Below are 12865 nucleotides of genomic sequence, written 5' to 3'. Positions count from 1 at the left end.
ACCATTATTTTGTAAATTGAGTTTGTGTTTTTATATGCCCTGTTTGTGAACAGAACTCCCACTCACCTGATGAAGGGGCAGCGCTCCCAAAGCTAGTGGCTTGTGCTACCAAACAAACCTGTTGGACTTTAACCTGGTGTTGTGAGACTTCTTACTGTGTTTACCCCAGTCCAACGTCGGCATCTCCACTTCAGGAACAAAGCCAGCAAGTTACCCAAAGAAGTCAGGAACCAGAATTCAGAAGCCACTGAAGAACAGAACCCGAGGACCAAGTAAAGAAAGTAGTGGGAGGAAGATGGATCGAGGGAGAGACTAGAAACATTGTGGGAAAAGTCGTGAACAGACAGGCCATAGAAGAGAAAGTATGTGGGAAACAGCATTAAAGTGACACTGAAACAGTAAATGGATATATTTATACTATTTTGTTAACATCGTTAGTGAAAAAAACATTTAGTGCATCAACGTTAAGCGAGGGCTTGTTGTATTGGCACATTACGATTAGGAATTACCTGCAATAATAACATTGGGTGCTGCCGAGGATGGGGTGCAGTACTTTTTCAGGGACAAAGATGGAAAACGTAGTTTGGTCTATTACTCATCACGTTCATAACAGATGAGGTACATAGTAATCAAAAAAGGAAGCAGTAGTAGCATTGTGTGCAAGAAAGAAATTCGCTATGTCTCAAGCCTTCACATTACGATAGAAACAGACCACAAACCTGGAGCAAAACTATTGAATTAGAAAGAACTTGCAGTGATGCTATCAAGAGTTCAAAAGGTTTAAATTAGGTGAGATTTGATACTCATAAGTATATGTCCATGGGAAACAACAGAGCACAGCAGATGTACTAGCAGGCATTGTAACAGAATCCAGAAAAATGCCATATTGAATTTGTGGCTGAAGTTGAGTTTTCTGTAATGACAGTCCATATGTTACACAAAGATTGAGTAAAATCAAAATGGCTCAAAAATCAGATGAGGAACATTAGCAGATCAGAAAATTTTGCATTAGATAGCCAACATACTTACCATAGCGTGGGAAGTCTAGTTGTTAGTCTGCACTGTTTACTTTGCAATTTTGGTGGTGAACGTGTCAAAAAGAAAATTACAAGTATCCTGTATTTATTATTCAATCATACAACTTATTTTTGTAGCCATTTTCTCAACTTTAGACTACAACTAACCTAGGTTTAGGCTATTGTAAAGCAAGTTTATATGCCATATTCGAAAACTGAAATAATCTGAAACCCGAAACACTATTGGCCCCGAGGGTTTCAGATAAAGGATAGTCAACCTGTCCCAAGTGCAGAGCTAGGGCACAGTATTCAGTTTAGTCACGGACTCTTTCAAAGTCATTGGAAGAAATTATATCCAGAAATCAATTCACAGACAGAAATCAAAAGAATCACCAAGTCATCTTGTTTTCCTACAAGGCCTTGGGAACACCTAGGAATGAATTTATTTGAGCATAAAGAGAAATGTTCAAAAAAGTATTACAGCTCAAGATGGATTGAAGTGAAAAAGATACTTGGTCACAAATCAGAATCAGTGATGTTATCCAAAAAAAATGTTGTTATAGCCTATCAGATTCTTGATATTGTGATATCAGATAACTCAATGTTTGCGAATTGTGGACTGTTAAGAGATTACAGAATTATTTGGATTCATTCAAGCAAGTTGACGAATCACCAATAAGAGACACTCTACCGCCCCATGACATTCAATGGTGTTACAATCACTGAATCCCCCACTGTAAACATCCTTGGGGTTACCATTGACCAGAAACTCAACTGAACTCGCCACATAAACAGTGGCTACAAGAGCAGGTCAGAGATTAGGAATACTGCGGTGAGTAACTCACCTCCTGACTCCCCAGAGTCTATCCACCATCTGCAAGGCACAAGTCAGGAGTGTGATGATGACTCCCCACTTGCCTGAATGGGCGCAGCTCCAACAACACAGGAAGCTTGACACCAACCAGGACAAAGCAGCCTGATCGATTGGCACCACATCTACAAACATCCATTCCCTCCACCACCAACGCTCAGTAGCAGCAGTGTGTATTATCTACAAGATGCACTGCAACAATTCACCAAAGATCATTAGACAGCACCTTCCAAACCCACAACCACTTCCATCTAGAAGGACAAGGGCAGCAGATACATGGGGACACCACCACCTGCAAGTTCTCCTCCAAGCCACTAACCGTCCTGACTTAGAAATATATTGCTGTTCCTTCGCAGTCGCGAAGGGTCAAAATCCTGGAATTCCCTCCATAATGGCATTGTGGGTCAACCCACAGCACATGGATTGCAACGACTCACCACCACCTTCTCAAGGGCAACTAGGGATAGGCAATAAATGCTGGCCAGCCAACAACAACTATGCCACACGAATGAATTTTAAAAATGGCAAACAGAGAAGCTGAAAACTGTAAAGGCATTACTGAAAAAGAACGAAGATTTTCAACTAGCACTCGAGTTATAGATCCTCACCCTTGTACAATAGATTGGCTCCATGTGGGTTACTCATGGAAAGAAAGTTGCAGACACTGATTCTTACCCATCCATACTGATACCATAGGTCAAAGATGCAGATTTAGAACAAGTACGGCAAAGAGAAAATTTACCAGAGTAATACTGATCCCGAGCAAGAACATTATCAGATCTTCGACAAGGAGAACAGGTTAGATCAGAGATCAATCAAGATTTGGAGAAATAGCGGTGAAATCACTGCAGTTGATGTTTTATATTGTCCGGAGGGAACAGGGCACAGTAAGAAGAAACTGAAGAGCTTTGACTGCAATTGAGCAAGAAAATGAAAATCAGAGACCAGAGAGGTCACAATCATCAGAAATGAAAGAAGACACTGATCCAGCTGATCCCAAACCATCTAATTCCCCCTATCTAAAAAGCACTTTGTCAGAAGGAACAGCATCCAGCATATATGCGCGGCCCTATGCCATCCCAGTTCCAGTGGTATGGCAGAAAGAGCACTACAGACTTTCAAAGCATCAATGAGGAAACAGTCCAACAGACCACTGGCAATTTCCTACTCTCCATTAAACCACCCCTCAAGCTAGTACAGGGGTTAAGCCGACTGAATTACTGATGAATCAATGCCAGAATACCCACCTTGACGTCGTTTTCCTAAATTTGGCAGGGAGGGTGGAGGCGAAGCAAGCCTCGCAGAAGGACAATCATGATTCCGTTAGGGGTGACAGGTCATTTAACCTGAACAATTTGGTTTTTGCCTGCAACTTCAGCAGCAAGGGGGACAATTTGGGTACCTGGGAAGATCATTCGGAAGACTAGCCCAACCTGCAGGGTCGCAAGTGCAGAAACATATCAATCACATCTGAAGGCAGGAAGCTATAGCCCCCACTGCCAGTCGTCAAGACTCCATAAAAGAGTTCAGTATGTCAGCAGCTGAGTCGGTGCTAGCAAGACCTAGTGTTCTCCAGGAAGAATCTCGACAGACAGCAAAAGACAGCTGAGGAAGAGGGCGCCGGCTCTAGTTCAACTCGGAATCTCTTGGCGCACCACCTACTGCTATGGAAGATTCAGTTACCTCTAGCTTAGAGAACGCAGGTGTAGAGTTGCACTGCTCCAGAAGAGTCGAGGAGACCCCAGAGCAACTAACTTTGTGAAGTTTGCCGAGTGACCTCTCTTGGCTATATATATCTGTACATATGTTTATATTATCGTAAAATAACTTGGGGGGAGAGGAATGTCATAGCATGACCCCTTTAAGGGGCAGGTGTTCACGGGTTATGAGACCTTCCGGGGCTTGTCAGGAGGAAGTGTGCAAACTGGCAAAAATTTGACAGATGGAGTGTAATGTGGAAAAATGGGGTTGTCCACTTTAGTGGGAAGAATAGAATTGCAGAATATCATTTAAATAGAGAGACTGCAGAATGCAGTGGTAGAAGAATCGGATTGTCCTCATACATGAATCACAGAAAGTTAGCATGCAGCTCAGGCAAATGTAATGTTGATTTTTATTGTAAGGGAGGAGTAATCACAAAATTGTCATGGTGCAGGAAGCCTTTGGCCATTGTGTCTGCATGAACATTATGGCGTAGTGCCATTCACCGGCCTTTTCCCTGTATCACTGCACATTGTTTGATTCAAACAATCATCTAATACCCTCTTGAATGCCTTGATTGAAACTCCCTCCACCACACTTCCAGGCAGTGCATCCCAGGCTCGACTTACTCACTGTGAAATAGTTTTTCGCGCAATGCATTTGCTTCTGATGCAAATCACTTTAAATCTGTGCCCTCTCATTCTCAATCCTTTTACGAGCAGGAATCGTTTCTCACCATCTACTCTGCCCAGCCCCCTCATGATTTTGAGCACCTCTATCAAATCTTCTCAGGCTTCTCCTCTCCAAAGAGAACAGTACCAACTTCTTCAAACTATCTTCATAACTGAAGTTTTTCATCCCTGGAACCATTCTTCTAAACTTCTTCTGTACACTTTCCAACACATTCACATTCTTCTGGCACCCAGAACTGCACATAATACTCCAGCTGAGGTCTAACTACTGTCTTGTATAACTAGTGTCTTGCATAAACTCAGGAGTGTAAAAGTGGGGGAGCCTTGTGACAACTGTACAGAGCATTGGAGACTTACTCAAGGAAGGACATAATTACATTCAGAGAACGTTCACTAGGCTGGTTCCTGGGATTAAGAATCATCTTACATGGGAAGGTTGAGTAGATTGGGCCTATATTCATTTGCGTTTAGAAGAACAAGAGATGATCTTATTGAAACATACAAGATTCGGAGGGGCTTTGACAGGGCAGACATTGCGAGAACATTTCCCTCATTGGGGAATCAAAAACTAGAGTACTCAGTTTCAAAATAAGATGAAGTTAAGATGAAGGAGGAGGAATTTCTTCTGAGAGAGTAATTAATCTTTGAAATTTGATTTTTAACCATATGTCTCTTACAATCGGAGATGTTGAAAATAATAATAAGAGGGGGAAGATGTTCGAAAACACATGAATTTTTATTTCCCAGGGAATAGAATTTAATCATCGATCTTGAACTGGAGGTTGGAGTTATTAAATATATTCAAGGCTGAGTTAAGACAGATTTTTGATCAACAAGGGAGTCGATGGGAGGCAGGAAAAGTGGAGCGAAGGCCACCATCAGATCAGTCATAATCTTATTGAAAGGCAAAGTTGACTCCAGGGTCAATTGCCCTAACTCCTGCTCCTATTTCTCATTGCCTTATATTCAAGGTGGTGTGCCAGAAAATTCATGAAACAAAACATTGGAGGAAGAGGTGGGGGATCAAAAATTTACTGCATAAGGCTTAGAAATCAGGACATCTCAAAAGTGTTTTACAACCAACGAGGAACGATACAATCATTGTGACAAGGTGGGAAAACAGGATAGTTAAATTGGCATACAACAGGCCACAGTGGTTAGCACTGTTGCCTTACAACGGCAGGGACCCGGGTTTGATTCCCAGCTCAGGTCACAGTCAATGCGGAGTCTGCACGTTCTCCCCATGTCTGCATGGGTTTCTCCCCACAGTCCAAACAAAACGAGCTGGTTAGGTGCAGTGGACATTCTAAATTCTCCCTCAGTGTGCAACTAGGGGATTTTCACAATAACTTCATTAGTATTAATGTAAGCCTTAAAGCAAAATACTGCAGATGATGGAATCTGAAAAGAACAGAAAATGCCAACAGGTCTGACGGTATCTGTGGAGCCAACTTGTGACACTAATAAATAAACTTTAAGGCTGACACCAACTCGACAAGCGAGTGTGCAAGTGGAGGGGTCGGATCCGTCAGGATTGAAGCGAACCTAGAGGGCTTGAAAGTCTCCCCAGAAGAGAAAACAGTGACAGGCGGGTGCTTTTGCGGGATGACAGAAGTGCAGTCAAATAACTGGGAAGAGCTGACAACCCAGTGTTGTTTAAAATGGAGGCGGGTGGTTTAATATTCGGTCCCCTCAGTCAGTCCACCTTGCAGCCTGGAATTGTCCACCCCGCCAACACAAAGCGGACATTTTTATGCGCCTTTCCCTACAGGAGAGCGACCCATCCACCAAGCAGAATTTGCAATGACAAGAGGCTGAACACATCACAGTCATTCTGTTACTCACATCTCCATTCCTTACCTGTTTTCTAACAGTATTTACAGGGTGAACGCCGCCGCCAGCCAATCCCCGCGCGCGCGCCTCCCCGCCCCAGAATTTTAAACTCAACCGCCTCGCCTTACGCGAGCCGCCGCGCCTGCGCACTAACGGCTCGACGCCAGCCAGCTGGGCAAAGACTTTTCACCAACCGTCTGTAAAAATGGGAGATGTCGAAAATAATAATTGTTATTAACAAGGGGAAGACTTCCGACACCGCAAGTACATTTTTATTTCCCAGGGAAAATAATTTAATCGTCGGTCGCGAGCTGGAAGTGACGGCACGACAGAGGCGGTGCCAGGTTTAAATTGTGAGGCGGCGATTAATTTTTCCCCACTGAATGCCAGAGTGGAGCTGGAGAGGAGAGGAGAGGAGGTAATGGTGTGGGTTAATGTTTGTATCTATGAATGCTGGAGTAGTGAGGAGAGGAGGTAATGATGTGGGTTAGCGGAGGTACTCCTGTGTGGGGAGTAATGGTATGGGTTAGGTTTGTCAGTGACTACAGGCAGTTAGTTGTGGGCTATCAATAATGTGATAACAGTGAGTGCAACCACTGCCAGCAGAATTTCGGGTGTGGGAATATTAGAGATCATTGGTAATAGTGAACAATTAACTGTGAGGGGCATTAGTGCCTGCAAGTGACAGTAAATTATTGGGTTTAGGTGGGGACTACACTTAATGCTGGGGATTGACTCTGTGGTATGTCCGTGAATGTGGATGATGGGTTATTACCAGTTGAGGGGACATCCGTGACTAGAGGTAATGATGGGTCACTGTCAGTAAGTGGGACATTAATGACCAAAGCAACTGGTGGTTTATTAAATGTGGGGGTATTAGTGAGTTACAGGTAATGGTGAGTTATTGTCAGTGATGGAGTGTTAGTGACCAGAGGTAATGGTGGCTTGTCAGGTTTCTGCAAGAGTGACCAGTGATTCATGTTAATGGGATTTGTTGGCTGTTTAGGATCAGTGACAAGGTAGTGGGGTATGTTAGCTGTAGAATTAATGTCTTGACGATTAGGTTTATTGGTTGTGAGGGCTGATTAGTGGCTGCAAGCCTCACATCTGTGGTGGGTAAATTGTTGGAAGGTATTTTGAGAGACAGAATCTACAGACATTTTGAGATGCAAGTACTGATTAGGGACAGTCAGCATGGCTTTGTGAGTGGAAAATCATGTGTCTCAAATTTGATTGAGTTTTTTTGAAGGGGTAACCAAGAAGGTAGACAACCAGTGCAGTTGATGTTGTCTACATGGACTTTAGCAAGGCCTTTGACAAGGTACCGCATGGTAGGTTGTTGCATAAGGTTAAGTCTCACGGGATCCAGGGTGAGATATCTAAATGGATACAAAATTGGCTTCTTGACAGAAGCCAGAGGGTGGTTGTAGAGAGTTGTTTTTCAAACTGGAAGACTGTGACCAGCGGTGTGCCTCAGGGATCAGTGCTGGGCCCACTGTTATTTGTCATTTATATTAATGATTTGGATGAGAATATAGGAGGCATGGTTAGTAAGTTTGCAGATGACACTAAGATTGGTGGCATAGTGGACAGTGAAGAAAGTTATGAACATAGAACAGTACAGCACAGAACAGGCCCTTCGGCCCACGATGTTGTGCCGAGCTTTATCTGAAACCAAGATCAAGCTATCCCACTCCCTATCATCCTGGTGTGCTCCATGTGCCTATCCAATAACCGCTTAAATGTTCCTAAAGTGTCTGACTCCACTATCACTGCAGGCAGTCCATTCCACACCCCAACCACTCTCTGCGTAAAGAACCTACCTCTGATATCCTTCCTGTCTCTCCCACCACGAACCCTATAGTTATGCCCCCTTGTAATAGCTCCATCCACCCGAGGAAATAGTCTTTGAACGTTCACTCTATCTATCCCCTTCATCATTTTATAAACCTCTATTAAGTCTCCCCTCAGCCTCCTCCGCTCCAGCGAGAACAGCCCTAGCTCCCTCGACCTTTCCTCATAAGACCTACCCTCCAAACCAGGCAGCATCCTGGTAAATCTCCTCTGCACTCTTTCCAGCGCTTCCACATCCTTCTTATAGTGAGTTGATAACCCCTTATTTGCCTGTAAACTAATTTGCACTCCCACTTTCAGAGCTCATAAACCACTTTTACAGCATGGAACTGCACACAATATTCCAAATGTGGTCTCACCAAGGTCCTGTACAGTTGCAGCATAACCCCACGGCTCTTAAACTCCAACCCCCTGTTAATAAAAGCTAACACACTATAGGCCTTCATCACAGCTCTATCCACTTGAGTGGCAACCTTTAGAGATCTGTGGATATGAACCCCAAGATCTCTCTGTTCCTCCAGTCTTCAGAACCCTACCTTTGACCCTGTAAACCACATTTAAATTAGTCCTACCAAAATGAATCACCTCCCATTTCAGGGTTAAACTCCATTTGCCATTTTTCAGCCCAGCTTTGCATCCTATCTGTCTCTTTGCAGCCTACAACAGCCCTCCACCTCATCCACTACTCCACCAATCTTGGTGTCATCAGCAAATTTACTGATCCACCCTTCAGCCCCCTCCTCTAAGTCATTAATAAAAATCACAAAGAGCAGAGGACCAAGCACTGACCCCTGCGGCACTCCGCTAGCAACCTGCCTCCAATCCGAAAATTTTCCATCAACCACCACCCTCTGTCTTCGATCAGACAGCCAGTTACCTTCCAATCGGTCAACTTTCCCTCTATCCCACACCTCCTTACTTTCATCATAAGCCGACCATGGGGGACCTTATCAAACGCCTTACTAAAATCCATGTATATGACATCAACTGCCTTACCTTCATCAACACACTTAGTTACCTCCTCAAAAAGTTCTATCAAATTTGTGAGGCACGACTTGTCCTTCACGAATCCGTGCTGACTATCCCGGATTAATCCACATCTTTCTAAATTATCTCCAATTGCAACGGGATCTTGATCAATTGGGTCAGTGGGCTGACGAATGGCAGATGGAGTTTAATTTAGACAAATGCGAGGTGGTAGATTGAACCAGGGCAGGACTTATTCAGTTAATGGTAGCTTGTTGGGGAGAGTTACAGAACAGAGATCTAGGGGTACATGTGTACACTTTTGAAAGTGGAGTCACAGGTGGACAGAGTGGTGAAGAAGGCATTCAGCATGCTTGGTTTCATTGGTCAGAACATTGAATACAGGAGTTGGAATGTCTTGTTGAAGTTGTACAAGACATTGGTAAGGCCACACTTGGAATACTGTGTGCAATTCTGGTCACCCTATTTTAGAAAGGATATTATTAAACTAGAAAGAGTGCAGAAAAGATTTACTAGGATGCTACTGGGACTTGATGGATTGAGTTATAGGAGAGGCTGGATAGACTGGGACTTTTTTCTCTGGAGTGTAGGAGGCTGAGGGGTGATCTTATAGAGGTCTATAAAATAATGAGGGGCACAGATCAGCTAGATCGTCAATATCTTTTCCCAAAGGTAGGGGAGTCTAAAACTAGAGGGCATAGGTTTAAGGTGAGAGGGGAGAGATACAAAAGGGTCCAGAGGGACAATTTTTTCAGAGGGTGGTGAGTGTCTGGAACAAGCTGCCAGAGGTGGTGGTAGAGTGGGTACAATTTTGTCTTTTAAAAAGCATTTAGATAGTTACATGGGTACGATGGTATAGAGGGATATGGGCCAAATGCGGGCAATTGAGATTAGCTTTGGGTTTGTTAAAAAAAAAAAGGGCGGCATGGACAAGTTGGGCCGAAGGGCCTGTTTCTATGCTGTAAGCCTCTATGACTCTAAGTAAAAGTGGTTTATGAGCTCTGAAAGTGGGAGTGCAAATTAGTTTACAGGCAAATAAGGGGTTATCAACTGCAATGGTAGATGTAGTTATTGACTGGCTTGTCTGTCTTGTGTAGTTGGTGAGGTGTTGATTATACCAGGTAAAGAGTTATTGTGGAACTTACTGGGTGAATTAATGATTGCAGAAAATGAAGGTTAATCAGCCATGAAGAGATGTTAGTGACGCTGCATAAGGAGGTTTTTGGCTATTAAGCTATTGCAAACAATTTGGCAAACCTCCTTCGACTGCACCTTCTAAACCTGCGAATGATACCACCCAGAGGCACAAGGCAGCAGATGTATGGGAATGCCAGCAACTGCAAGTTCCCCTCCAAGCTACACAACATCCTGGCTTGGAACTATATTGCTGTTTTTTTGTTGTCGCTAGATCAAAGGTGTATCTGTGCCAGGTGGGCTGCAGCTGATCTAGAAAGTGGTTCAACACCATTATCTTGGGGCAGTTTGATCAGCCTTGACATGGGTTGCAGATACGTCAAGAAGGATGAGGAGGGTTAGTTTACCTTTGTAGTCATACTGTCATACAATCACAGTCATACGTGTAACTTTAAGAAGAGTTGTTTTGATACTGTGGCAAACATGTTCTGGAAAGATGGGCATGGATTTGAAAGGTGGGAATGTGTTCGAGGAGTTTGTACAGAAAAGGAAGGCAGGCAATGAAGTTGTTTTCTTGGATGGTGAGATCGAGCATCGTTCAATTTTTGAGAAGAGGGGTGATGAGGCAGAGAATTGGGCAATGCCTGGACTTGGAATGGACAGGAGAGATAGGAAAGATGTAAGCTCAGGGCTAGGATGATGAGGGAACTTGAGTGGAAGCTTGGCCTAATGAACTATTGAAAGAGGGGAATACAAAGACAGCTGATCATCTGGTCTTGACCTTGGCAACAAAGTCCACAAGCTTCTCGCACTTATTGGTGGAGGGGAGACTGGTTTAAGACTGTTTGCAACAGAGGAGAGAAACTGGGGTTTATCTTTGCATTCCAAGATGATCTTGTTATCTACCACATCCTTTCAGGTCTGCTTTGGACATGGTGAGGAAAGAGCCAGGGTGTAATAGCTTTACTGGGGATGAGGGCATCAAATGTTCAGTTTTAGGGTGGAGTTAAGCACATCAGTAGCTGCAGAAATGTCATGACGAATAGAGGACCATGACTCTATTCGCCATGACTCTTAGGACCATGGCTAAAGCTGTTGGAATTTTCAAAGTGCAGTTAACTGAATTGAGTGATTGTTAATATCCCACTGGAACAAAACTGAGATAGGGTTGGGGCATGAAAAGGGGAATGTGGATGGTGAGTAATACAAGTGATCAGTGATGACCAGATGAGATGGCAAACCAAGGAGGAGGTGGTTGTGAATATGGGTGGTGGAGTTTCTAGTTAAAATTGGAAATCTGACTGGAAACTGGTCAGGCAATTCTGCTACAATTGTCTCAGGTGGGAAGTGTACTGGTTTTAACAACATTTACTACTTTGAGAATTGACCTGGAGTTACATTCCTTAGATTTTTGTTTCCAGTATTTAGATAAATCATTCAGAAAATCTTTCTTCCCCATGTATCTGAGCCCACACCTAATTTATTGGGCCATGAAAGATTGCAGAAACTCAGATTAAGTGAATAGATCAAAGTGACACTATCCCACAGGTTTCATTGAATTGTGCACTTGTGTTTGTGTTGCTTTTAGGGAGGCTCTGGCCAAGTGAATACTGCTAAGTGTGGTGCTGTTATTCACCCACATGTATTCCAGGTTCAATACGTGCAGTGTGTTAGCCAGGTACTAAAACTTTGCCGTACTAAAATTGGCTTCACATAGAGGGAGGGACCATGTTTTCCACTCCTCCTGATTTTGCCTGATTACGGAACTGAGTTGCACTGTGATCCCCATGGTCACAGTTAATTTTTAATGCTTGTATGTGGAGTGTTCTTTGAACAAATAACTGGAGGATAGTGGGAATCATACCCCAATGGATTCTGCTCCTGCAGCGTGTAATTATATGCCTGTGGCAAGGAGTGCTTCACAGGCAGGATAACTGGTGCAAAGCTTTGCTGCTCACATTCTGTGTAGATTTTGGGTTAATACATTTTCTGGGGTACTTTAGAAATCCTTTGCGTAGCATCATCTCTCACCCGTATTCCCTACAAATGCGGCTTCCCACTGGGAATGTGGAATTGCAGCTGACCTCTCCTCCAGCCACAGCAAACGCTGACAAGTAAGTCAGCTTGTGAAGTGGTGCAATCTGTGTCCCACAATATGGGAGCAGATCAGGTTTAAAGTTGGAAGTGAATATACAATTGTTTGGGTCTTTGTTCTGTATGTCCTCCTCCTTCACGATGTTATATTTCTACAGTATTGTCTGCCTGAAGAGATGCAGCGATCCAGATTACCTGTTTACCAACCAAGGCACACACGTGCTGTCCTGCCTCCACTGGAGGCCCCGATTGCCAAGATATTCAGAACAGGTAAACTCCGTGTAAATGACTTTTGAAGTTCTATGACCTACCACACTCGTAACTGCTTGATAAAACAAAGAATTGAGGCAGAAGCTGTTTTACCCACCATGTGGAAGTGTCAGGAGTATGCAGCTGAAATTGAGTGGATTTTGATAGCTGTAGGAGAGCCAATTGCTGTAAGAAACAGCAGAGAATAATTAAAACTTCAATCTGCAACTTTGTAAAGGATATTGATTGCTTGGTGAGTCCGAATAGCTTTGAATATTCTAGTACCGCCTTCTATGGAGATTAAGGAAGATTTGAGAATGTATTGGAAATTCTTCCATCTCAATGACAGAACTATGAAGTTGCCAGTTAATTAAAATCTGAATAAATAAGAGTAACCACTCTATATCAGTGCTGGGGACCTCACTGAAGAGCAG

The 12865-nt window shown here is 43.5% G+C and overlaps 2 protein-coding genes across 2 annotated transcripts in view; one reads left to right on the top strand and one right to left on the bottom strand.

The window, feature by feature from the left end:
• knl1 (kinetochore scaffold 1) overlaps positions 1-6221 on the bottom strand; it is a 91994-nt gene extending 85773 nt beyond the window's left edge. Inside the window, exon 1 of the mRNA XM_078233243.1 lies at positions 6141-6221. The gene's annotated coding sequence lies outside the window, so the exon portion shown is untranslated. The remainder of the gene's footprint in view (positions 1-6140) is intronic.
• A 229-nt stretch (positions 6222-6450) lies between these two features.
• Positions 6451-12865, top strand: part of knstrn (kinetochore localized astrin (SPAG5) binding protein) — a 32835-nt gene continuing 26420 nt past the window's right edge. Inside the window, exons 1-2 of the mRNA XM_078233169.1 lie at positions 6451-6531; positions 12341-12452. Of these exons, the coding sequence (XP_078089295.1) occupies positions 12359-12452 (94 nt within the window). The 5' untranslated portion in view covers positions 6451-6531; positions 12341-12358. The remainder of the gene's footprint in view (positions 6532-12340; positions 12453-12865) is intronic.

Source organism: Mustelus asterias, chromosome 18, assembly GCF_964213995.1.
Source record: "Mustelus asterias chromosome 18, sMusAst1.hap1.1, whole genome shotgun sequence".
In the NCBI taxonomy this organism is placed as follows: domain Eukaryota; kingdom Metazoa; phylum Chordata; class Chondrichthyes; order Carcharhiniformes; family Triakidae; genus Mustelus; species Mustelus asterias.
Note: the sequence above shows the minus strand (reverse complement) of the source record. Positions and strands in the feature narration are given on the sequence as shown.